General features: G+C 34.2%; 1 protein-coding gene across 1 annotated transcript in view; it reads right to left on the bottom strand.

Moving 5' to 3' along the window:
* ADAMTS19 (ADAM metallopeptidase with thrombospondin type 1 motif 19) overlaps positions 1 to 26,936 on the bottom strand; it is a 130,340-nt gene that overhangs the window by 41,496 nt on the left and 61,908 nt on the right. Inside the window, exons 8-12 of the mRNA XM_063180612.1 lie at positions 21,799 to 21,904; positions 10,925 to 11,065; positions 10,185 to 10,335; positions 2,977 to 3,078; positions 73 to 203 (exon numbers count right to left, since the gene is read on the bottom strand). Of these exons, the coding sequence (XP_063036682.1) occupies positions 73 to 203; positions 2,977 to 3,078; positions 10,185 to 10,335; positions 10,925 to 11,065; positions 21,799 to 21,904 (631 nt within the window). The remainder of the gene's footprint in view (positions 1 to 72; positions 204 to 2,976; positions 3,079 to 10,184; positions 10,336 to 10,924; positions 11,066 to 21,798; positions 21,905 to 26,936) is intronic.

The following is a 26,936-nucleotide window of genomic DNA, read 5'->3' on the forward strand; positions in this document are numbered from 1 at the left end:
GGGTCCTGTTCTGATGTAAATTTTGTTCAGAAATTCTGATGAACAGCAATGGAAACCTGAACTTGTTTTTACCCAGGGCATTTGCGTTGTCGACTGCTGATTCCAGTGTTGCAAGTGCGGCTACAAGTGCTCCATGCGCTCCACTCCCCCTCCATGTGCTCCGTGAAAGAGGTCCGATTGATACAGTCTCCAGCCTTGCACCACTAGGTAAAAAAATCAGCTCTTAGGTTAATAAATCAAGGCGTATGCAAAACAATTCACTTCTCCACGAGCCCACAGGAAGCACAACATAAACATTTGGTTCAATACATCGTTTTCAGATATATTCAGATGTATTTCAGATTTATTTGAGTCAGATATATTTTTGCCTAGTACTCTCCAAAGCTTTTTTACCTGTCCTAGTAAATGCAACAGTCAGAGACCTTTCTCTGTTTCAGTGGCCAAGGAGCAGGTTCACCTCTTGTCCACAACCTCAAAAGTAAGTTCATTTCCAATGAAGGATACCTCCTTCATTGGAGGTGTCCATAATATGCTGTCTCCCTTCATTTTAGATCGGGCATTGCCTAAGAAAGCATTTTAGGGTCCAGCCCAGACCTGCTGCAGGGATCATTGTCCAGCTGAACTGTGCAGATGATCACAGCACAGTGTCCAGGGCCGTTTCAGGACTTGCTCGGCTCAGCATGACAGTTCCCACCAGCAGGAACTTCATCGTCCCTCATTATCCAGTGACAATCTCAACAGAAAGACATATTAGAAGTAATAGAGGAAATGAGATTTTATTCACCATTTGTATTCAAAGATAAATTGGAAGCTTCAAAAAGCTGATGTTGAGAAAGTCTAGAGAATTTCTGGCATTTATTAAAATAGTAATAAAAAAATCAGTGATCTTGCATGCATATATAATTTACTAGGAAAGCTGCAATTTCTCACTCAAAAATTTTCCAGTCACTATTGTTAGGCTTTGTAACCTATGTCCCTATCTCATACAAATCACCATAAACTCTGCAAAAATTAGTGCTTTATCAAATTATACCAACTTAATATCTGTCCCATGTATTAGGAAATAGAGGAATTCTCCCGCCTTAGAAATTTCATGATTCAATGATTCAGCAATTACAAAGCAAACAATCATCAGTTAATGACATTAACATTAGTAATTTAACTAATTTCTTTTTACTTTCTGAACTGTTGGTAAACCACGGTTACCAATGGATAACAGACTTCCCAAACAAGCCTTGTACTTGTAGCAAAAGAAAAGATGTCACTAATGCAATCAAGAGACTTCTGTTTCTTTTAGAACATACTTCTGTAAGTTTTAATGTCCATGCTGAATCTTCACCTGGTAGCCTTTTCACCTACAGTTTGAAACTGGTCTTTACTGATCAACTGATGTTAATTTTCTCTCTTTAATCATCACATTACAATGAAGGCATAATCATTCCACTTTTAAAAAGTCTTCACGTAGGCAGTCTCAATCTTTACATTAGATTTACAACCAGAAAATATAAATTTTGTAATGCCCTTGGATGTTTCAAACCAGAAATGCTCATATACAATTTAAAGTTATTGCTTCAGATAAAATACAAATTTTTCTATTGAGATAGCATCTGCTCTCTGTGCAGCCTAAGGGATTTTTTTAAATTCTTGACTTAAACCCCAACCAAGTAGGACGCTATGCAAATGACATTTCCATCACTTCCTAAGACCCTAAGAGGAGCACAAGACAACAATACTTATTCAATACAATAATAAGTATTGAACAATACAAGATCAATAAAAAAACCCCAAAGCCAGTGACCTGTGTATCCTAAACCTCATCCTGCACAGATAATAAAGCAAATAAGAAGAATAATTCTTTCTTATCCCCTGCCATGTTTTGGTAATGAATGCATAGTTTTCTACTGCTGTACATAAATAAGTTATCTCTTTAGCCTGGCTCAATAAGCTGTTTTAATTACAATCAGTAATTGTGCGTAATCATCATAAGAGGTTCTGCTTTCTTATTCCATAGCATGGGCAGGCCAGTCTCAATGTAAAAATTGTGATATCAAACAAAACTCATGTCTCTTACTTTCCAGGTATTGACTTCAGACAGTATCAACTACGAACTTTATCAGAATTAAAATATTGAAGCAATTGTCATTATTTTAGAGATATGAACAGAAACACAATCCGGTTTTCCTTTAGCATGTTATCTGAACATTTGATATTAATTGATTGATTTGATTTTAGGAGAATGATGAGAGTCTTGGTGAATGTAATATGACTCAAAGAGTAAATCACTCCTGTGGGAAATGGCTGTCAGCACAGTATCTTGAAAATCTCAATACATATGTATGCTCTTTCTCTGTTTTCTGTTTGATGTTATTTATATTCGTTTACAGATATATACAAAGATCACAAATAATTTTAACTGGAAAGCTCTTGAAGGACAATTCATCTAAGTCTGATTTAATGTGTCTGTGATGGCATGTTTTTAATAGAATTTGTGACTCTTAAATGTGCATGGGATTACACTCTTTTACACCGTATTTCTTGATAACACTTATGCTGAAAGGTTTTAACAACTATCTATCAATTCCTTCAAAGAGACTATTTCTAAATCTTAAATTATAGCTGAGAACTCTATATCTTTGAAAGTTTAAGTTTCTATTTACAGTTGGAAGAGCAAAAATTGCATTCTATTCATAAATATGACAAAAAATGTGAAAGAAGTTGAAATAAAACAGCATAAATATTAAAACATCTGTCTCTTTGGCTAACCTTGGTTTAATTCACTGGTTTTAGGGAAATGTTCTCTTTTCATCTCTTTATTATAAAATCTATCATATATAGTACATGCAACTGTATATAGCTTATTTGTATGATAACTGAGGTAAGTAGGAACTTTAAAGAACAGCAAAGAACTATTCTGCTTGTTTCCTTGAATGCTAGATGTTTGGTATAATTAATATTGCTTTTCCACCAGAGGCATACCTTTCCAGTGTCACAGTCTGTTCCATCCATTGGTGGATCCAGTTTAGTTTTGCATTCCTTCTCACTCTCCACCTTACACCACAACCCAGTGCAAATGACATGCTGAAAACCAAACAAAGAGTAAGCACAAAATTACTTTCTGCATGCAGGCCACTAATGTTGTCTAAATTTACTAGTTTGATGGTATTGAAATACATTTGAAGACGTATTAAACATTAAAAAAAAACAAGTGGGCAGAGTCTGCTTAGACTTTCATTAATTGTGCTTCTCTAGGACTTCCAGATCCCTCTTGTTTGTTCTGCCCCAATGACTGCTGCTGTCATGCTCTTCAATAATTCATAATTCCTCTAGAATTCACTTATCACTCTAGAAAAAAATTCCAAAAGCCATCAAACTTGATCTCCACAAAGAAGCCAAAAGCTACCTGACAAATGAAATATTTTTGCTGGAAAGTAGAGAAGGGAGATGACAGGGGTGCAAGTCAGCAACGAATTTTAGAGATGGAAAGAAAAGCCCTCTGAAGTATCAGAACAAAATACTTTTTACTTTACTCAAAAGAAAGCCAAGCCTTGCAGGACGCTGGCTCACATTTCCCAAATTTCCCTGGCAGCTTTCCCTATTTTTTGCCTGAAAAGTCTTCCTTCTCCCATGGTTTTCAGTCAGGACTGCATTCTCCCTGCTGTTTGTTCCCCCTTAATAGTAAACCATGTGGAAATGAAGAGAGGTCCCGTGAGGCTGAACTGTGTCCTGAGTATTACTGCACATGCACAGTGATCCTCCACAATGGATACTGCCCAAAGCGGGGCAAGAAGGATCAGGAGAGGGGGAGGTGATGCAAGCAGGATAAAAGATAAAGAACAGCTGGGTTTTTTTAAAACAGGGCTGTCAGAAGACCTACTTTTCCTGAGTGAAATGATTTGTTGTATTGGTACACCCAGTAAGAGTCTCTTTGCCTTTTTACACTATGCAGGAAAAGCTTGTCATAAATCTTATGCTACCTTGAAAAAAGACTAAGAGCAGACAAAACACAATTCAACAAATGATTGTGTTTGAACCAAGGAACAGGGCAGTTCCATTGGGAGTCTTACATGTAAAAATGTCTGTAAAATCAGTTATCAAAAAAAGAAAAAAAATCAAAGATTGTAGAGGTCTGAAGCATTTTACGGAAACAAGAGACAGGATAGCAGCAGTCGGACTCACTCTTGATTCACTCTGCAGCAGTTTTTTGCTGAAGCTGAGCTAACAACACAACAACCAGCTTATGTATGTCTCCGAAACACAGCTACAGAAGTCCTATCCTGTTCCTGGGTAATTTTAGCAAGCATTTTTCAAGTAACAAACTCTAATTTCTGTTCTTCTTCATTGTTTTTTAAACAATGTAGATGATGACAATAGTAGATCAGATACAGTATCAGATGTTCATGACAAAGTAGGAAATGAAAGACATACCGTTGATAGCACTCCACAAAAATATATGTTAATTTAATTGTCCTAATTAAATTTTTTCTATAAATATCCTTAAATATTCAGTATGAGCAAATACAATTGTAGAAAATCCATCCAGATTTATCCAAGTTTTCAAAAAATACAGGCAAATTTTCTCCTGTGACATCACATTTTTAGGTATATTTTTTTTCCCCTAAACACTTTAAATGTATGCTTAATTTGACTTGAATGTGATTGCAGAATGGCTTACAACAAACATTTCTTTACAAATCTAGAAATAATTCTTCTAAATATAGAGAGGCAGTAAATCAGATTTACAGGGTTTTGGGTATTTTGAGTACCTAAACACAGAGACATACTTGAACCATGTAAACTAAATCAAGAAAATCAAATCAACACTCTTTGCTTGCTAATGTACATTTTATACATCTCATATTTCTACAAATACTTGTATACTACCTCCCTTTGAGCCATGACCTAACTTCCCCAAATAGAAATTACTTTGGGCTTTAAGTGAACTGCATTCTAAAACCACTCACTTCTGCTGAAATAAGCACTCAGTATTGGACTTTAATATTCCCCAAACCCAGGAAAAAGGAGGTATGAAATTACTAAAATTGGTAGTTTACTTGCAAGTTGGTTTGCTTTTTTTTTCCCCTAGGCTTTTCATTCCAGTCAAATCACAAATAGACTCTTTAGTTACTGTTCAGACTCTATTTCTGTTGCAGTGGTATGAGATATGGAGATTATTGTCAGTATCTGTATTTTGACATTTAAGGATTTCTGCATAAGGCCAGGGAAAGACTGTAACACACAATATGGGTTTTTCATTAGCAACCTGCAATGAAGCAGATCCAGACTGATTTGAAAGCAAACAGAAATATGGAGGAGACTTGTGAACTTTACAGCTACTTCAAAATCAGGGCACAGACTTCTACACTAGGATTTTGCTCCTCTTAAAAGAAACTTTCTTCAGGCAAAATACAGATAGCTAAGGTAATATTCACAAAGGTTTACCAGTTATCTATGATACGTATTGTTTAACAGCCATCACAGCTTTCTAGATGAGCCAAGGGAAAGAACAGACATTGGAGATTTAAAACTTATAATTGTGATATTAGCCTATTCACAATCTGTAAAATATTTTTTTGTGTGTACACTGGAAAACAAAATATTGCCAAGCACACACAAAGGATTTTTTTTTTCTTTTGAAAGAATGTGTTAGTCATGAGTTATTAACAGCAAAATCTTGTAAAACAGAACATGGAAGCCACAATGCATTACAGAGGTCACTCCAGTTTTGGAGTTGTGTGGAGGTTTTGTGTCTGTTTGTGTCTATTTAATTTAATTAGTAAGGCAGCTCTATGTGAATCAGAAGAATACATTTCCAATCATGTAAGCATATGGAAAGAAATTTCAGTTGAAAGGAATGACCAGAGACAAAAAGGGAATTTTAGAACAGTATTTGTGCAAAGTCAAGATTGTTTAAAATGTGGTGGTTGAGATGAGGACAGATATTTCACCACGACTATAGTGTTTCCATTACTTTTCTACTTTTCATGTGATCTTTCCCTGAAATGCCTTAAAAATCCCCATGAAATATAACCAGTCTCCTACTTCTTTGCAAAGATCACAGCTGTGTTATGACAAGAACTGTTTTACTGGAACTGACCACATAGCATTCACATCCTGGACTTTAATCTTAAAAGCCAGTATTTAATAGTTCAACAATTGCATTAAATTGTCAAGTTTTACAATCCTGTTTAATCATCAAGAACAACTTCTGGACCATGATCTCACTATCCGTTACGTGAAACAATGTTAGGATCTAATTGATTCTTGCATGAGACATCATGGGCATAAAAGCAAACTTGGCTCCCTTACAAGGTAAGCATGGAGACACAGCATAAATCATGAACCTGAAGATCCACTCATTCTTTTCTAGGGTCTAAAAATTTTACCTAGGATATAAAAAAAAATGTCTTTGAAATGAAAATGAAAAGGAAAAAATAAAGTCACCATTTATGAAAGGGGAGTAGGAGGGCCTCACTTAGGAAAATGCAGGAGTAGGACTGAGTAGCTCCTTCAGTTCTTTGTTTCATTCATTAAATTAAATAATAAAGAATTCTTGATAGCAAGGGAACATCACTGGCACCAGCAGCATTTCTCAGAGGTTGCCATGTAATGCAACTGCGAAGTGCAGTCCTAAAGTACTACTTAGTAATAACTACTGTAGAAAATTGTATCTCAGCAGAAATGCGCTATTAATTGTACCACTGATATTTGCAGAATAAAGATTATTTTTCATCATTACTCAATTGTTTTCTTAGTTAAACAGCTGTTATATGTTTCTTAATGTAGAAGACTGTATAGGACTCTGTTCATTAAATAATCTTCCAGCCTCAAAAAACTCAAGATTGTGACACAGTTCATAATTTATATTTTACACGGTTTTACTGAAGTGCATGAACTGTTCAGCAAGTAGAACATGCCTAAAAAATCCTGGGCTATAAATTGTTGGATTTACTGACATTTAAATGAACCTTAGAGGAGTGTGTTTCTCTCATTTCCTGGCTTGTGGACAACAACTATAACCATAATAAACTTCCAGTTACTGGCAGAGTAGGACAGACTATACAGAGATTAAAGGAAGTAGTCTGGATATCATGGAATATTCAGTGATTACCTATGCATAATTAAATAATTATTGTAATGAATTAATACAGTTCTTATGTAATATGTAATGAAATACTGCATTCAACTTAGAAAGATATTCTAAATATTGATTTCTCCAATGGCAGCCACAATAATTTGTACAGTCAACACAATGAAATTTGAGTCATCTTCATATTAAGTAAAATGTAATTAATATTGCAAGGTTAGACTCAATATATTTGTTACTTATATCTAACATGCTTTTATTTCTGAAGAAGACAAAATTAGCAACCAAGTAACTGGGCTTCACCAATAGATGATGTTGATGTTGCACAGTCCATGTGCTAGAACTCATGAAAGATTTCTGGAAAGCTTAAATGGTCTGCGTCTACCTAAATTCCAGCGGTAACTTTTTTTTTCTTTTCACACATATGAAAAAACCATGTAGATGAAGGACAACTTTCTTATCCTCTGGGCTGTACTCTATCCATTGCTCTGAGTTTCCCCTTCACCACAGAAATGTTATTTCTATTATTTAGAAATTCTGTGTCTAACTGGAGCAGCAGTAAACTTCCCTAACAGAAGAGATAAATTTAAAACCCACAGTAGGGAACAAAAGAAGATTCGAATATAGAGCCTAAGCTTTCTGCAGTAGCTCTTCATGTCTAGAAACTGAGCATCAAGTTTCTTGGACTTTTTTTTTTTGTTGTTGTTGGGAGGAAGTTAGGAGCGTAAATTTTGCTTAGATAGAAGAATACAGAAGAAAATCAACATGGTGACTTTACCAAGGTCGGGAAGGAAGCTTTGGAAAAATTCTTTTCTACTCTCACCATGTTTTCTCAATTTTGTCCTTAGTGTCAATTATTCATTTCTAATAGATCCAAGGTTCTTAAAAATTCATTACAGTAATTTCTTGGTTCAATATTTCAATATACAATTTGCAGTTTAGGGTTACCAGTTTTCTGCAAGATTTTGGGAAAACTGCAGAAGATTCTTCCCATTGCTGTCTTCTCCACAGATGATACTGAGCTCCTTTTCTAACTGTTAAGACCATAAGGTCATCAGGTAACAAACACGTTTGCTTTTATGATGAGAGCTAAAATTAAATTGCAGTTTATCAGGAAAAAGCATAGTTGAAAAAACATTGGCCTTTTGTATTGTCTTACTATATTCTTTCTTTGCAGCAAACTTGGATTATACTTGGATATAAATTACAGTGTTTCATTTAATACAATACCATTTAATAATATTAAATAGTATAGTAATACTAATATTTAATATTACAGTAAAATTGTCAGAAAATTCTGTTGATTTTACTATAAATATAAATATTTAATATAAACATAAAGCAACGATCCCATAAGAAGGAAAAAGCAGACATATTTACTTAGCTGAAAATAATTTTTTTAGCTGAAAGGCATCTTACATGCAGAATGTCAGAAGAGGGGAATATGACTGAAGATGACTAGAAACGGACAGTTAGCTATGAGCACCTAGAACATAAATCATCTCCGTGCAAACAGCTGAACTCTACCCTGGTAATATATACACTGAATTTAATTTCCTAATATTTCTAAAATAATAATGTAAACCAAAGAAGAGTCAGAGTTATGATATTGAAGGGCAAATATTTACTGAATCTACGACAAACAAAACAGGCATAGGACAACTTGACTATCTGAATTTAAATATATGAATAAGAACAAAACATAAAGGTAACAGGAAGGGAATTTATCCAGACAAATGAAAAGCATATAAAGACTTCTCTTATCCAACAGAAAATCTTGACGTTTCTCTCTTTCTTCAATTACTTTTGAGAATCTTTAACTGTTAAAGAAGATCCACAAGAAATACTAAAGACACTACCATTTCCTTGTTCAAAATAGGCTTCTAGAGAATGAAAGCCAGAAATTACATCCTTCCTTTGAAAGCAACGTACGGAAAATCCAGACACAGGTTGAAATTCATAAAAAAGCACTTGGAAGTAATGAAGAATATCTGTAGAACTGTGACATTTAGATTTACTGCCCATATCCAGAGGGAAAATGTTTTCAATAAGACAGCTAGAAAAAAGTCCATTAAACTATGACTGTTTTTTCCTTTTCTCTTCAACTATACCACTCTCAGCATGCCTTAGAAGTACATGCACTGCAATGTTTCCTTTGAGAATCTTTTAGATAAAGATTAGTTTAAGTGAAAGTCTCTGAAAAAACAGTACTATGTCTAAACTGAAAATGGGAAGAGAACTGAAGAACTAAAGGAGAAAGGAATTATGTTTTCCTGTTTAGTACTCCTAACCTTTTCAGGCTACCTGCCCACTGAATCCTTATGAAATTTTATTTCACAGTTCCTCTAGTGTTTGCTTTATCAATCCACACTCCATGCTCTTTACATATTTGTATATTGTCTTCCCATCTTGTATTGGCCAGTGTCTTAAGGGCATCAAATACGTTTAGTCTCTCCTGTTGATGCTAAAAAAGGTTGACTTTTCTCTGTAAAAATCATTCTTAAACTGCTTCTTCAATCAGATGAAGCTCATAAAATTATGAAGACCTGTTCAATTTTGCTAACCTGTCTTTTTAAGGCTAATATAGTGACACTGTTTCACACTGGCATGAAGCAAGGTCAGCAAACTGACTTATGTACTGGAACTCCTCTTGTCATGGCACTGTACAGCTCTGCCTGGGCTCAGAGGTGCAGAGAGCCCAGTTAACATCACTGCTACTGCTCCCAATTTGCACAGGCACAGCATAATCTTCTGAAGGTCAGAAATGGATGTCTAGTACCCAAGCCATAATAAGAGGGAATCTAATAATAAATTGCAAATATCCCACTTGCTGCAACAAGGTGTCTTAACACTATGACATCTTATGTTTCTAATGTACAAGGGAAGTATCAGTAAAACATGCTTCAAGATATTCAGAAACCTAAAGCAAGACTTACAAGATAAACCAATGAACATGTGCATAATAATTTTTGGAAAGGAAGTGTAAAATTCTAACTTCAAAGATATCATATTCTCCTTCCATCAAACACATGCACAAAAGCTACTCTCACACAAATATTAGATGGTAGATGCATTTTCTGAAGCGCAGACACAGCCTTACCTGCATTTCTTGGCAAAAGGAAGCAGTTGGTCCAAAAAGAATCTGACACTGCTCATCTGCAGTGTACGTCATTCCTGGGAGCTTAGAGGGAATAATCACAGAATTGAGGCTCTGAGGATTCGTCTGTACCAGACAGTTACTGGCCTTTGACCTGGTGATATGCAGAGATTCATACGCTGAGAAATCCAAGGGTCTGATTGCCATGCCAACTTAAACTTGTATACAACATTCAAAATACATGGACAATTATAATTTTCTTATTCATCAGCACTGGACTACTGCTCGTGTTTAAAATTACATGGCCTGCTTGTTATAAGTTAATCTGTTCCGTTATTCTACATTTGCAGAAAGACAATATAAATGATCAACATTTCAGAAAAGTGCTGGACAACATTTTAGCATAAAACTTACTTAATGGGTAAAGGTTTTGGTGGCCAAACATTTCAGTACACAGCATATTAACATATAGTAAACACAGTGACACATAAAAAATTTTTATAAGTATATATAATTATAATCATACCCCTGAAAGTATAAAAATCCATACCATTGCTGAAAACCGATATTAATAAATCTAATATTAGATTGTGATAATTTCAAATATTTTGACAGATTTTGTAAAACAAATCTCCCAGAGGAGTAAAAAAAAATTGAAAACTTATAATTTTAATATATTTATTGCATCTATTTCTAAACAACATACAGCAAGAGTTCTTTTCTTCTTTTCTTGAATTATATACCTGAGAAATCTTTCCAGATCTTCTCTGCTGCACTGAGACCATGAAACATCCCCAAGATTCTGTCCTTTAATCCATTCTCCAGACATGATATGGACACCATCTGCACAGGATGGGTGGTCATTGTCGTGGTTTATCCCCATGCTGAATTTTGAAGTTATTAAAAATAAAACAAAGTGAAACAAAGTAACAGGTTGTTTTCAGAACTTTTTAAAGTTAAAACTCTTGCAAAGGGCTGAAAATAGCTCATATATATTACATGTAGGAAACCACTTTTGATTATTTTTTTCATGGTATCTTTCATAAAAGTGCATGTAATCATGTGTAGATGACTATTTTATAAAGATGGAAGTGGAGCTGCATTTATTTGATGAGAAATATTGCATTCTAATCAGTTCAATACATATTTTGGACAACTTCTTGAATTTTCAGAACTGCACAATTGCAAATTTAATGAATACTATTTATCTTTTAAATGGGCAACATATTCTTATTTTTTAAGATCAGTGAATATTTTGGCAGTGATTCTACCTTCAATCTATATGGAACAGATTGGTTGAAATTTTATGGAATACTAAAATGATCACTACTTTGATGGGCAATTATTGTGTCTAAAGAAAAAAACACCTAAATGATTTTTCAATCTCTTGTTAACAATAACACTGATGAAGAAATTAAATTGATTTTGATTATAAAGACTTAGCATCCTTACACATCCCAGAGAGTTCTAACATTCAATGCACTGCAATGAAAAATTCCACTGAATATCTGCTTGAAACTCCTGTTTTAACTGAAGACTCACTGTCATTCTCATTCAGAATTAGCTAACAGAGAGGAAGAAGAGGCACCTAAATAAAACTAAGATTTTCAGAATTAGCTAAGTGGATCATGCTTGACTAATATTACAAGAAATAAATACACTCAACTGTCTTTGGAGATTTACAAAAGGGTGTGAGACTACTCTCCAGAGTATTGGATTTAAAATAGTGCTGGAATTTTGCATCATTACTATTCCCTGCAGAAAAGCAAAGCTTCAGGCTTAATAAAACTCTATGCCTTGTATTGATTCTTTCACTTACAGACTGCAGAGTAAGTTTTCTGTGTCTACAAAAACTGGAGTACATTGTGGTTTCACCATCCCACAGCGGCAAATGGCAAAAAAGACCTGTCTCCCCACACTTTTGTTCTCCACTCTATACCAAAATCCATTCATGACTCAAACCATACATTAATTTGCAATTTGCTTTACCTTTTGTTTACTAATGAAATTAATGGAAATATCATGCAGGACTTTACCTTGCCTATAGAAGTGCTCTATCTCTTACACTGATGTGTACATCCCACACTCTGAAGTACTGGAACAGTGCTTTCTGCAAAAATTAGGTAATTTTGCTGCCTCTAAACCATATAACAGAACTGAGGCAAGCAAATGTGTCTAACTCTGATCTTAGCCTCTGTCTTTTCCTGACCTGCCTGAATGGCACAAAACAACTATACAGAAGTGCCTCTGCACTTGCCTTACATTCTTACTGCATGCCTCACATGCAGAATTCGAGACGTGTCTATCTCCAGAATTATTTACACCCATTGGAACTGTGCAGGAAGACACAGGAAAGCTGGGGATATGTAACCTAGTGGACTACATAAGAAAAAATTTTGCTCATAGCTCTTTGAGTTTTATGCTTCCTTAATGCAAAAGTAGTAATTTAAAAATACTCATTTGTCAGCATCATATACACTGTGGGATTTTAACTAAAACATTTACAACACAAAATCTTGACCAAATGTATTATAAAATTCATGGTTCCAATTTATGCAGAGTGGAATTAACACATTTATATGTTATTTAAAATACTTTTAAGGTGAAAATTACAAAATCCCTGTAATTTCTAATTATGATTAATTCCCTTCACTCCGAAAAACAATTCTTGAAGCTTGACTTTGTCACAAAATATTCTGTATAGTCAGCCAAAGAAATTTGTGCTGAGCTGAACCATTATCTTGATTATTTCAAAAAACACAAGCCACCATTACAAAAATATATAAGCGCACCCCCCTTTTTCCAATCTACTATCACAGAAGCATTTTATGAATTATATTAGCACAAGAATTCCCAGGAAAACATTGTATTTTAAAACAAACAGACTTAGTCCAATAAACTCCACTAACAGATAATTCAAGTCGACTGAAAAAAAAGTTTTTATCTAAAAACCCTCTAAAACTTTTTTAAAGGAGTTTCTATGTGATACCATGTATAAAAGTGAAATAATTTTTGCTAAATCTTTAATATGCAAGTAGAAATAATACAAAGAAACAACATCACTAAATTCTGTGTATTTAGAATTAGTAACTCAGGCCACTGAAAGTAGAAGAAAAATATTAGCTCAATATTTCAGTAAAAAGGCAATTCTTTTACAATTAACTACAGCTGCAATTATACATGTACAGCTGGAACAAAAAAGGCAATAGCATCTCTCCTGTCACTTTAGAGAACAGCTTATATTCTTGCATTCAAAATGCATTCCAGTGTCAACGTACTGAACAAGCACCAAGTAGTACTATTTTACTCCACCTAATTATAGTGGAGTATTACAAAATCAAAGCTCTTTTAAGCCTCAAAAGAGGATCCTCAGACATTATTCTATATTTAAATACGCTACATAAGGTTATGCACACACCTTGAAATAATTAGGTCTGCACTGCTATTTTAAATTACTTCTCACCATAGGACATCAAAATTCTTTGACATGTGCTACTTTCATGACAATATGCATTTGCTCAGTGACTCCACATGCTTCCAGATAAAAGCTTTTTATTATTTATTCATTATTTTGTTTGTGCTTTGCAAATGGTAGATGATTGTTGTCACCACTCTATCACACTTAAAATGCAAATAGCTCATCTGAACAAGAATGATGTTGTTAAATCAGAAACAGGCAGAGAAGGGACAAAGATTAAATAGTATCAAAAAATTATTATATGAGCAATTAATTGGGTTAGTTCAGATAGATGTGGAGAATTACTTTAAGCTTATCTGTAAACAAAAACTGAGAAATTAAAAAAAATTAAAGAGAACAACTAAAGCTCAGATTTTCATAGTCATTAACAGTGAGACAGATTACGAATAAGAGGTAGATTAAGAAAAGTGCAAGAGCAAGTGCTGGATCAAGGAACCAGTGGTGTTCACTACAATAAATAGAATGTTCAATATGATAAATAGATTCCCAAATAAAGGACCTATTTATTCCAAGTGATATATAGAACAAAAGAATGATGAGTGTGAACTGCAGATCAAGTATAATACTACTAGTATGACCTCAGGAAAGACTGAAAATTACTAGAAAACTTTCCCCTTGTGAAGGAGAAAATAAATCTCTGAATGCAGTTGACAGTTTATACCTGTGATGTATGATGAGATCACAGGGATTCCATTTGATTTGTTTAAAATTCATATTGGTATAAGTGATTACTATACAGTATTTGTAAATTCTCTGCAACCATTATCCTAGATAATTTTATATTTGGTGAAATAAATCACTAATATAATAAATTCTGTACCTTAAAAATAAAAATAACTTTAAAAAGTTATTTTTAATATAATACTTCATTATTATTAATAATGAAGTATTATCTTCCTTATTATTTCCATTGCTTTTTTTTTAATCATTTTGTGCAATAGTACAGTAGAATGATGGAAGCATTTTAAACTATGGATCCAAAATTTACAAGGCTTAACAGCTTATATGCAGTTTTATAGCACAATGATTTTCACACGAGTTTGTCTGATCTCCAATTCTGCAGTATCATGAGGATGTATTTAATAAATGAATATAATACCCCTTATGTGATTATCACAGACAGAAAGACAGCAGCTACACTACCTTCTTAGTACTTTTATTGCACTTTTTCAACAAAATGATTTATCACACTGCTATCTTTATAGAGAAATATATATAAAAAAGACCAGACTAGTAGAAGGATTTTATAAGCTGTTATATGTTGGCTTGTTGGTTATTTTTATGTCCTAGTTAGTGAAGTATTAAGTGCTGTATGATTTTTATATGTCCTTTAAAACAAATGAGGGCTTCTCAGATGATTGAATAAATGGAGTAAGAAATCTTTCAACCAGGAAATTAATTATTTAGCTAAAAGTGAAAGGCGGTTGACCAGCTACAGAAAAATTATGATGGTAAAAGGTAAAACATGATTTCTTTTGGAAAGAATTTATATTCAAAGGAAAATCTACAAAACAAGGAAATCTCCATCTTCTTGTTAAAAATTATATGATCAGAAAAAGTAAAAATAAATAACTCTATGCAACTGTTATTTCCCTTTTGTAAATCATTGCTCATTCTCCACAATGCTGGAAATTCAGATTGCATTTTCAGTCTTAAAACAACTGGGTAAAAGTAAAACATGCACATTAGTATAGGGATTTTAACATATGCTGGATGCTGCTGTCTAGCTGACTTGGCAGCTTTTGCAGAACAGCTTTCTTCTCTAACTCCAGTACTTCAACCACCATGCTTCCTGCGGCTGGATCTAGACAAACTACTGAGCCACAGTCCTTTGACTGAAGTATACAAATAATTTAAAGGTTTGCTGTGACAGGTATATTTAGCATCATAACATTAAAATATACATTGCTCTTCCTGAAGGTTTTTTTACAGAAATGATATAATACCGAAGAAGTATTGGCTTCTGGTAAATATGACACCCATGCCACATTGTTGAGCTATCACAAAATCAGTGAACAGCTATAAAAAAACAGGTTTTGCATTAACAAATACATTGACATTGTTATGATCTTTTGCCAATTTTTTCACATGTATTTTAAATGTATCAGACTATCAATTAAGCTTTTGCATCCTGTAGGATGTTTTTCAGTTACTAATTGTTTCTTTTACAAATGTTATCCTAAGGAAAATTTAAGATAAATCCACCCAGGAACAGTATAGCCTGGCAGAAACATAACCCTTAACACCTTGCTAGAGAGAGAGTTGAATAATCTTAATTTCATGTAAAAAAATCATATCTTTTCATGTTACTAAAATGCTGATGCAGTGCTTCTTCCCTGTCTCTGTGCTTCATTTCTTCCTGAGCTGTTTCTTCAACTGTCTTGCTACTAGCAAAAGGTTAGAGATGCTTTATTTCTGCCTGATGTTGCAGGGATGTGATGCATGAACATGATTAGAACTGGACCAACAAAACTAATTTTTTTCATGGTTTTTAATACCAGAAACATTTTGAGTACAAGTAAACATAAATGTGAAATATGTTAACAGACTTCATTATTTTCCGTCATCTGTAATCTTAAATGTGTTTTATTGTACAATTTTCAGGCCACTGAAGTTTGGAAATATATACCCATGTGCCCAGTAAGATCCTAAGCTGATTTAAGTCAGCAAAAGTATATGACTGTGGAACAAAGATGTCGACTTTGATGTGGATGCAGGCAAAAAAGAGACTATCAATTTTTAAAGAACTTACCCACTAAAGCATGAAAATGAGTGTAAGGTAATCTCAAGGACTTGCATAGTTGAACATCTAATATATATATACTTCTAACTTCATTAAAGTAGTTTAAAAAAAAGAAAAGAAATTCCTTTCAAGACCATTCAGTGCAGTGTTAGTTTAACTGCAAGAGTTTAGAATAGTTATCTTATGGATACTTTTCCTGACCTATCAGGAAAAAAAAAGTGATGAAACTACTAGGGTGGTTTTGTACAAATCATGTTTGAAATAGAGAATATGTAATGCTGAAATGAAATACAAAGATAAAGTCTCCTGTTAATTTTTATCAACTAAATAAGTTTCAAGGAAAAAGGAAAGCACATTATCCTTCTTTTTAAGAGTAATTTTAAAAAAAGTAGATTCTTATTAAACAAGTACTATGCTTTATAGATAAATATCCCTATAAAGTTTCCAATTTTTAAACAAGGAGGATAGAAAATTTCACAGACAGTAAAAAATACAAAAATAATATAAAAATAAGAGAACCATAGAATCATATAATGGTTTGGGTTGGAAGGGACATATAAGATCATCTAGTTCCAAACCCACAGACAGGGCAACTTCCACTAGACCAGGTTGTGGTCAAAATTCCACCCTGCCTGGTATTGATCAATTCAACATGGGGAGTGCACAACCACTATGGACAACCTGTTCAATGCCTCACTATCCTCACAGCAAAAAATCCTAATATCGAATCCAAACCTACTCTTATTCAGTTTAAAGCCATTCCCCCTTGTCCTGCCACCATGTGCCTTTGTAAAAGGCTCTCCAGGCTCTACTGCAGGTCTCCTTTAGGTCTGAAAGGTGCCAGAGCCTCCTCTTCTCCAGGCATGTCCACATTGTATGCAGCTATGCACAAAAAGAAGGGAATTATAACAATTTCTCTGTAAATCTGTAATGACACAAATACGTGTATGGGAAAGATGATTGCCTATAACTGTTGTGCATGTATTTTAAAAATCACTACAAAGCTCAATTTTTCAAACAGTAGCTGTACTTTTCAAACTATTTTACTCAAAGTTAGGCTCCTGTCTCTACACTTCAATTGACTTTGATTTGAACAGAAAACTCAGTGGTGACGAAAACCAGCCAGAACAGTCAAAGTTCAACATCTCTGATAGTACCCACAGATAAATTAATATCCTTATCTCTGTATCTTGGTCTGGAAAACCCAGCTTTAGACCATTAGCCAAAAAGAACAGAAAAAAATTAAGAAAGAAACAACTAGAGGGAAATTAAAGACTTTGCAGTTGGAATAAAGCCACAATGACAAGAATTTTCCCTGGGTATTCTATCCAATACCCTAATAACCCATGGTGTTGTATGGGAGAGAGACGGAAGCAAGATTATTTGGGTACAGCTTACCAGCACAGTCTCCACCGACACTGTGGGACCCTTGATAAACTGAGTGAGGATTTCATACAACTTTTTAATATATTCACGAAGAATATATGCTTTCTGCTTATTAACTACTAAATAGGTGATTCAGAAATTCCACAGACTCCCTGTTCATCACTAAAAAATATGTGGCAGAATATCCTGAATTTTAGTAACAGTTACCTCTCATATTCCAAAAATGCTTGTCAGAAAAAGAATGCAGAGGTATAAAATTAATTCTGAAGAATTACACCAGTTTCTCTTTTAAGTGGCTAAAACAACTTCTAAACTACACTTAGAGCACTTAATAATTGTAAATTAACATATTTTGAGATGCAGAAATTTACATCCGTTCTGCATTTCTCCATCCCTCAAAAGGAATCCTAGCACTTAGAGGGCCATCATTCAAGTAAAATCACATGTAGCTTGTTAACCTCAACACCAGCAATTGTCACTCTTATCTCTGTCCTCCACACAATGTCTTTTAATTAACTGTTATTAGTTTTTACTTTGTAATGTGACCTCATTATGTAATTACCTAATTGCTTAGTAAATTTTTTTTAAAAATTAGAATATGTTTAATAAAACCAAGTCCATTAATGTGATACAATTTTTAATGACCAATTACACACAATTCAAAAATCAACTGTTGACTTACATAATTTCTCAATGTCATTAAAATCTCTACATCCAGATACACAAGGCTAGAACAAAAACATTTCACATTGCAAAGTAAGGTTTAGTCTGCCATTGTATTTCACTGAGAATATTTCTCTTCCAATTGGAAAAACGAAAATAAATCAACAACACAACACTTAATAAACATCCATGTATCAGAATGTATTTAATATAAGGGCATGTTCTTCCACACAACTGGCTACAGGACAAGAGGACATGGCCTCAAGCTGTGCCAGGGGATGTTCAGGTTGGATATCAGGAAAAATTTCTTCAATGAAAGGAACGCATTAGAACTTTATATTCATCAATACAATGACAACTGGTAATGTCTTTGTATATGCTCTCAGAAAATGAAAATCAACAGCATCTATATTGCTTAAGTTTTGAATCTATTTGTACAATAATTTATGAGCAAGAATATCTGTTGTACACAACGGAAAAAAATTGTTTTTCCTTTATCCTTCAAGAAGCAAAGTCTTTGAGAAAGCTTTTGGTTCTACATTGCAGATATTACATACAAAAAAGCCAAGGTAGTAGTTAAAAGACCTCAAGATTCAGAAAAAGTTAGTGAAAATTTTCTAGAAAAGATGATGTATTGTAGAAACCATTTATGACTAGTCTGTATGGTGAGCATTTAATCTCTGCTTCTGAGGCAGTTAAGAACAAGCAAGACAAATCTCTGTAAGAGATACTCTAGATATATTTGAAGCTGCTCAAGTCCCTTCCAATAGGATCTACATTCAAATGTTTGTCTTCAAACATTTTTATATTGTCTCTTCACAAAGCTTCAACTATTTCTAGCATCTTCGTTGCAATTGCCAGGGCCTGGCTGGCAGACAGAGACACCCATGCAGAAAAAAACAAATCTCTCTAAAATGTCACCCTACACTCCTTGGTGCAAGACTGCTGTGTTTCAGATTGTGACAGCTAAGGACTCTGAATCCATCATGAAGCAGGAATCTCTCCTCTACACCTCTTCATCTTTGGCACTGGGGGGTGCTCTTTTTTTTTCTTTTCTTTTCTTTTTTTTTTTTTTTCCTTTTCTATACACTATGTGGTCTGTTATAAACCTTCATTAGTTTGGACTTCTTGAAGAAATGTCTGATTCAATCAACATCCTGTCTTTTATATTAACACAAGATTTTATTTATTCTTTATTTCCACTTTCTAAAAATACCTATTACATCACCCACAAAGAATTTTGAGGATATCTCCAACAACACCCAAATGCCATTACTATCATTACCAGTGAGAATATGATGGCTGGGATACCAGCATGATTTGTTTTTCCACATTCATTTGAATTTGTATGAAAGGATTTGAAAGCTCTGAAATCTCATATGTAGCCTTGTAACATTTTTTTTCCCCTGGGATTTATATATCAGCAATATAAGTTTTATGTTCCTGTAGGAAGACTGTGTAAATTCCTTCTGTTTCACAGTCCAACTGCAATGCAAATCCATGAAGATATTCCAAGTTCACAAAAAAATGTAAGATAGGTTATAGAGTCTGACCTGTGCTGCAGTCTTGGAAGAACTGCTAGCAGCAACAGTGAGCTTTTCTGTCTACCTTGTTTTATGTATGGACTGCCATCTAGAAGAACTTTGACTTCTTAGGAAGTCAAAGATAGGTTTGACTGTCTTCTGCAAGACAAAAACCTTACCAGTATGTAAGCATATAAACTTCTCAAGATCCATATCCCACATTCGGAAATTTGCTATTGCGCAACCAACACACCACCCGTAACTATGCAAGAACATTACCTATCACCATTTTTCAGAGAGCATATGATGTTGTACTCTTTGTTGATTGAGATGTCTCTTTTTTCAAATACAGTAATTTTTCAGCAGAGGCTTTTATACTCTAAAAACACTTTTACTGTGTTGGTCATAAAGCAGTATATCTGTTATTATCATACTTGCAGTAAACAATTATCTAATTTACTCTACCAGTGAACTTATCTGCAGATCATATTCAGTGATTGTTTCATTTCCCTTATTTTTGGTTTACTGCCATCAGAATAAGTTTACAGAAAACAAATCTTCTTCTACCCATTCCCTCTTCCAATACCAGCAAACACTACAGCAAAAAATAGAAATAGAATGATGTTTAGCTACAAAACATGAATACGTATTTCTTTTTAGGCCTTTCCTTATCACAACTATCATACAAGCAGGCTGGCTTATATTAACCAGGAGATTTTTTTCTGCAGTTATGAAAATACAAAAAAAAAAGAAAGGAACATAAAATATCAATTTCATGCAGCAACTTATACTTCTGTCAATCTTTAAATAATTGCTCTGTATTTGCTTATTTTGCATCCAGAAAAAAAAAATCAATAAAAATATTTTAATTTCCAGTTTCTTCTTATAATTAACTTCATTTTTCAACATTAGATGTTAGGATCTCCATTCTCAGGAAGCTTGACCAAATTTAAACCAAGTCACTTTCAATTCAAAGTATTTGTCCTAAGATACCTAACCACACACCGAGCAAAACATCCCTCTCTGTTGTCACTTGAAACTGACATTATAATACAAACACACAAATACCTGGCACAGACACTGCATAAAAAATGATAGAGTAATACATACTCCCTTTTTATTCCAGTTTAAATTAAGACATTTTCTATTTCCTTTTTTTTTTCAAGTAATGAAGGCAAGAATGAAGTTGAAATCTTATTAACAGATTTTATTATTGCAAAATATTAATTTTTCACTTTGGGCTAAAATATTTGTCACTGAATGAGTAAAAGCATCCAGCCCAGCTGTGAAGGACAGCTAACTTCACCTTCATTTTGCCATCCTTTTCTTCTTCTAAGATGAAAAACATTAATGTTGCAATGACCAATGACTGTTCTACACTATAACAGGATCTATCCTGAGAAAGCCAAATTAAATAAGGGCTCTTCCAACTTATGATCTCATTAAAATGCTTGCTGGCAACAACTGTTAGAGTTGGACCTGTTACACAATACCACAGTCAGCATAGAACAAACATCTTGGGGCACCTGATTTTCCCCAGACAATAGCAGTCTTTCCAGTTAATTTATTTATTTTGTAGCTATAAAGATTTTTGTATTACTTCAAGTCATAAACAATTTGTTAAGCTACATACCATATATTGATACATATTATTAATATTATTATTAACAGAAACACTACTTTCTGAATTTTAAATTTAAATCCCCTCATTTAAATCCCCTCCTTAGAGAAAGAAAGGAAAAACTGAAGTACACAATCAAATTAGTCAAATCGCAGTAGTATTACATGCAAGTGAATAAAAGGCTTTAACATCCACATACTTACTTGTGACCCATTTCATGGGCAATTGTAAAAGCCAGATTCAGACCATTGTCCTCTGCAATAATACATTTTCTTTTTTCACTGCACATTCCACTCAGGTATGCTATACCTAGGAAACACAACCACCACAGTAAATTATTTTGTTTTATTACTAATTTTATATATTACAGCTTAATTAGACCCAAACAAGACTGAAACCTTGTTGTGGTCAGAACCATCCAAGTATATAAACAGGTACCTGACAAAGGTTTACTTACTCAATTTGCAGCCAGTGGTAATATTACCTCACAGTAATGATTACATGGACTGCAATGTATAGAAAATGCATCCTTTAAAAGCATTGCTCGGTACCTTAATGAGATATGATAGAATACGTGTATGACTGTCAACAGGGCTGTAAAGGAAAATAAATGTCTACAGCAATAGGACACAAGTTTGAACAAGTATTTCCTCTGACAGAAGAATCAAGTGCACAGAGTTGTCCCTCTACATTTATCACTACTAATTATTCATAAAGCATTCAGCATGTTAGTGGTTTTAAAAACATTTAGAAGAGTCAGATGTCCCAGAAGAGTTCATAGGAGACTGCAGCCTGTCAAACATATTAAGTGTAGAAGCTATAATGCCTTTACTACATAATACCTTCGTTTTCAAAAAACGCATTGAAGCCTTAATGGTAGGGGTTTGAATTCAAGCTCAGCTTCTTAAAAGTGGAGTGTCTGTAACTGTAAAAGCTTGAGGAACATGAAAATTAATTTGAGTAATGGTAAATTTTTCAGACCACAAACACATTTAGTGGGGATGATTGTCGTCGTTCCTTGTTTGAAAATCTGGAGTAAGCAATCAAAACACTGTTTCAAGCGTTTGGCCTTCTTCCCAGGAACTTCCTTTCAATGGAATGGTGCCCTCCAGTTCAGCATGTTTGCTGGATTATTTGCATGTAAAGGTCAAGTTTGAAATGTTTGACAGTATTTGAAATTCAGTCATAATTATCATTCCAATTTAATAAGATAAGCCTTTCTTCTTACAGTCCAAATATCTGTCAGTCTGTGAGCACAACACTTCACCCACAAGTAGTAGTAAGCCCATCACTATTCTGCCAACTTTTGAGTATCACCCTCAAAAGAACTGGCTGAAAGCTTTTGGACACAGAACTTTTGACAAAAAATGGTGTCCAGGACTGAACAAAACAATGACAAATAAAATTTGAATAAGGCAGAGTATTTAGACTTTTACTATTTGTTTCCAAAATAGGGAATAGCCATCTGGGATACGAAAGAAAAAGCACAATCTCATCAGGAAAAAAAATGTAGTCTTTCAAATGAGACCTCATGCTAAACATAGGTATCACTCATACTAACTTCAATAAAAAACAGAGAAGAAATGCTCTGAAACGCAATGTTTTATTTCAAAAACGTTTTGTTGCAATGACTGAACTATAACCAAGAATATTTCTAAAATTTTGTGCCTTGTAGTTCCACAAATATATGCATCCTCTTTTACAATTTGGTCACCAAACTGAAAAAGACAGAAAGACTTCTAATGCTGGAGCTTGAAGTAGTACAGCTGGTAACAGTACCAGAAGAAGCAGTCAGGGTCCTGATTTTAGCCATCATCAGTGAACTTAAAAATTGGTCCAATAAAATAGAAAAATCACTCTTGCCATAGACAAAACTCAGTACTGCATTTTGAAGTACTGGGAGTGATCCTTTATTATAAGGCGAAACATTTAGAAATACTTTTCTTGCTCGTTTTGGCTGTGATAGAGTTAATTACACAGTAGCTGGTAAGGACCTATGTTTTGGGTTTGTGTTAGAAAAGTGAGGGTAACACAGGGAGGCGCTACTTGTTGCTGAGCAGTGGTTACACAGATTGAAGGCCTCTCCTCCTCCTCCTCCTCCTTGCACCACTTGGGCAGACACTGGCAGGGGGCACAGGCAGCACAGATGGCCCCAGCTGAGCAGGAGATCCCACATCCTGCAGGGCTGCGCTCAGCAAAAAGAGGAGCAGGAGGCTGCCAAGGGGCTGAGGCTCAGGGACTGTCCAGCCTTCGGTTGGTTGGTGGTAAGCAGTTGTTTTCAGCAGCATCACCTTGCTTGGCATTTACCTATCTCTGTTATTTTCCTTCTCATTATTGCTATCATTCTTACTGTTATTTTTATTTCAATTAGGAAACTATTTTTATCTGAACCCATTGCTTTTTTCACTCTTACCCTTGCAATTCTTCTTTCCCATTTCACTGCGTGGGGAAAAGAGCAAGCAGCTCTGTGGTGTTTAATTGCCATCTGGAGCTCAGTCATGACAGTGTTGATGGCTACTCTCAGTTGGATAAAACTTAATTGCTGGGATCTACAGAAAGAGAATTCCCAAACCTCCCTCTTCCTGATGATGCTCAGTACTAACAGAAAACTGCAGGATAATCTCTAGCTTTCTAAAGGGAAAAGGAATTCCCTAACCTTCTTCTGACCTCTAAAATGAAAAAAACAAACAAACAAAAACCACACTAAAAAAAAACCAAAACCAAACCATTAAGTATCAATGTCATGCAGCAATTTATACTTTTGCCCCTCTAAAATGGCAGGTTTTCCCTCTAAACCTCTAAACTGGCAGGTTTTCCATACAACAACATGAGTACTACCAGTTGCTGTCCACTATTCTGACTGCCCCCTCCATTTACTCGCAAAGAATTACAAATGTTTCCATTTCATACCTATTCTGCAAAAGAAGTAGTCAGCATTATTAAGAATTTTCAATAATACTCATATATTGATCATATAATATTCATAATAATACTCAAGTAATGCTCATATTCTCACATAAATGTTTTCATACTTGGAATTCTTTGAAGAAAATTATGTTTGAACTTTATAAGTTTGGCAGACAAAACCTAAGATGTAAATTTCATTGAGATTAAATTAGTTTGCTGATTCTAGAAATGTCTGAAAGCATCAAAAGCAATTAATACTTTATGACTTCTCCCCTATTAACTAAATTCAACCTCCTATGTGCAAGCCAGACTCAATAGCAACTGCTGAGTGTATATCAGCCAACTACCAGCTGTGAACTAGTTTCATGTCTTGTTTTTGCTTATGAATTTCACATGTAGTGAAAAAGAAACTGACTTCAGTAAGCAGCTGCTCTTGCTTAGTTGTCTATGTATTAGGTAAGAGACCAAATTTTTTATAATATATTTATGTTGAGTGAAGCTTCCTGAGGTTTATTAACACAGCTGGAACTGCTCCAAGGTTAAATCCACACTTAAAAAAAAAAACAACAACCCAAAACAATAAAAGGTCAATGAACAATTGCTCCCTTGTTATGATTAAGATATTCCTAGTGAAACCCATTAGCCTCAACACACTGTTTCAAATTAAAACCCTTAGTATCTGAAAAGTATTAGCTAGAAATCAGTAACTTTATCTCACTGACAATATAGGGAAGGATCTGATTATTTATCTATAAAAAGCTATGGTTTGAAACCAAAAAAAAAATCTTGATTGAATACATTAATCAAATGTAATACATTCAAATTACTTCTCTCTGTGGATAACTTTTCCTCAAGTTAATTCAGAAGAAAATACATGTCACATCAATTAGAAGAGTAAAGCTGTAGCTTTGTGCCTGAGAAGAAGCACATAGGGACTACATTTTCTTATCAAACACGTAAATATCCAAATGAAAAAAATGCTGCTTCAAAAAAGTGGAACTTTTCCCCAGGTCATAGCAGTAGTTTATTACTCCTGTTATTAGCGCTACCCTTAGATGCCGGTGTTTCATTCTACAAACTATGACAAATTTTCTTGTTTGTTAATGAACATATTCATCAAATCACCAACCTACTTATTCTTTGAAATTAGGTGTATATCTACACCACTTCTGTTGAAAAGTGATAATTCATTTGACAGGGATGTTACACTTAACACCTCACCAGCTAAAGTATCTGAACAAGTCTGTTAGCTTTACCTATTCATTCAGGGCCAGCTGCCTGTAACATAAATCCCCTACCTATGTTAAAAAGGCAATTGTCAGCATTGCCCCCAGGAACAAAAACTCCATAGTATACAAACCCCAAAGAGAATCACAGCAAGAGACAAGCAGTCAGCCTTACAAACACTGTCTTCCTCACAGTGACCACAAACCATGTAGGTATGACTGCAATACTGCATTCTAAAAGGCTAGAAAATGGTTCTTTTCCTTTTACAGTGAGCACTGTAAAAACAGAGTTAATATTCTGGAACTCTAACCACCCAAATTACTTACTCATCCCACTTACATTTCTTTTCCTCTGAACTTCCTTGGTTTCACAAGATATTAAAGATTTTTTTGTTATGGTATTAGCTATGCATTTATTCAGAACTTCCAACAGCATGATCTTCATTTGAATTATCAGTGGTGCACAAAACTCACAAGCCACTACAACAGAAGCATAATTTAAAGTCCAAGTACATCTGGCTTTTGATTCACAAATAAATATTTCGCATTAAAATATTTAAAATATATTTTAAATGAACTGGAAAATCAATGGGCTTTTAAGCATAAAAATCATTATTTAACTGCACTTGATTACTAATCTAACAAATTATTTTTTTAGCAGACCTACTAAAAAAGAGGACCTTTTTTTAAAAAAGCAGGAAAAAAAAGTTTTCCACCAAGAGGACACTTCAAAGTCTAATTAGCACAAGCTGTTCTGAAGAGAGTCACAGATGACTTCCAGGAAAAACAAGTTTTGTCAGTTGTCTGTGAATCAACAGCTCTTAACCATAGCAGTAATCAAAACAAGACAGTTAACAACCAGAAGTCTCAAATACAAAATCCAAAGCCCAGGAACATTAATTTTTGTCTTTTTAAGTGAGCGATATAACAGCGAGGGCAAATATATCTACTCGTGTGTGTGGGGTATCCTCACAAACACACATCACAGCAAGACATCAGAAAAAATAATGAGATACAATCAAATCAGCTTCTGTTGCATTATTCCCAAATGAAATTTAATTTTTATTCATGTCTTTTGTTATTTTATGATTTATGTACATCTTAGAAGATCCATGCTTTCAGCAGAACATCAATAACTACACTAATTTATATGTACTAATAAGTGTGTGATTTTATGTTTCAGAATAGACTATTAAGCTTACTCCTAC

Source organism: Melospiza melodia, chromosome Z, assembly GCF_035770615.1.
Source record: "Melospiza melodia melodia isolate bMelMel2 chromosome Z, bMelMel2.pri, whole genome shotgun sequence".
Classification (NCBI taxonomy): domain Eukaryota; kingdom Metazoa; phylum Chordata; class Aves; order Passeriformes; family Passerellidae; genus Melospiza; species Melospiza melodia.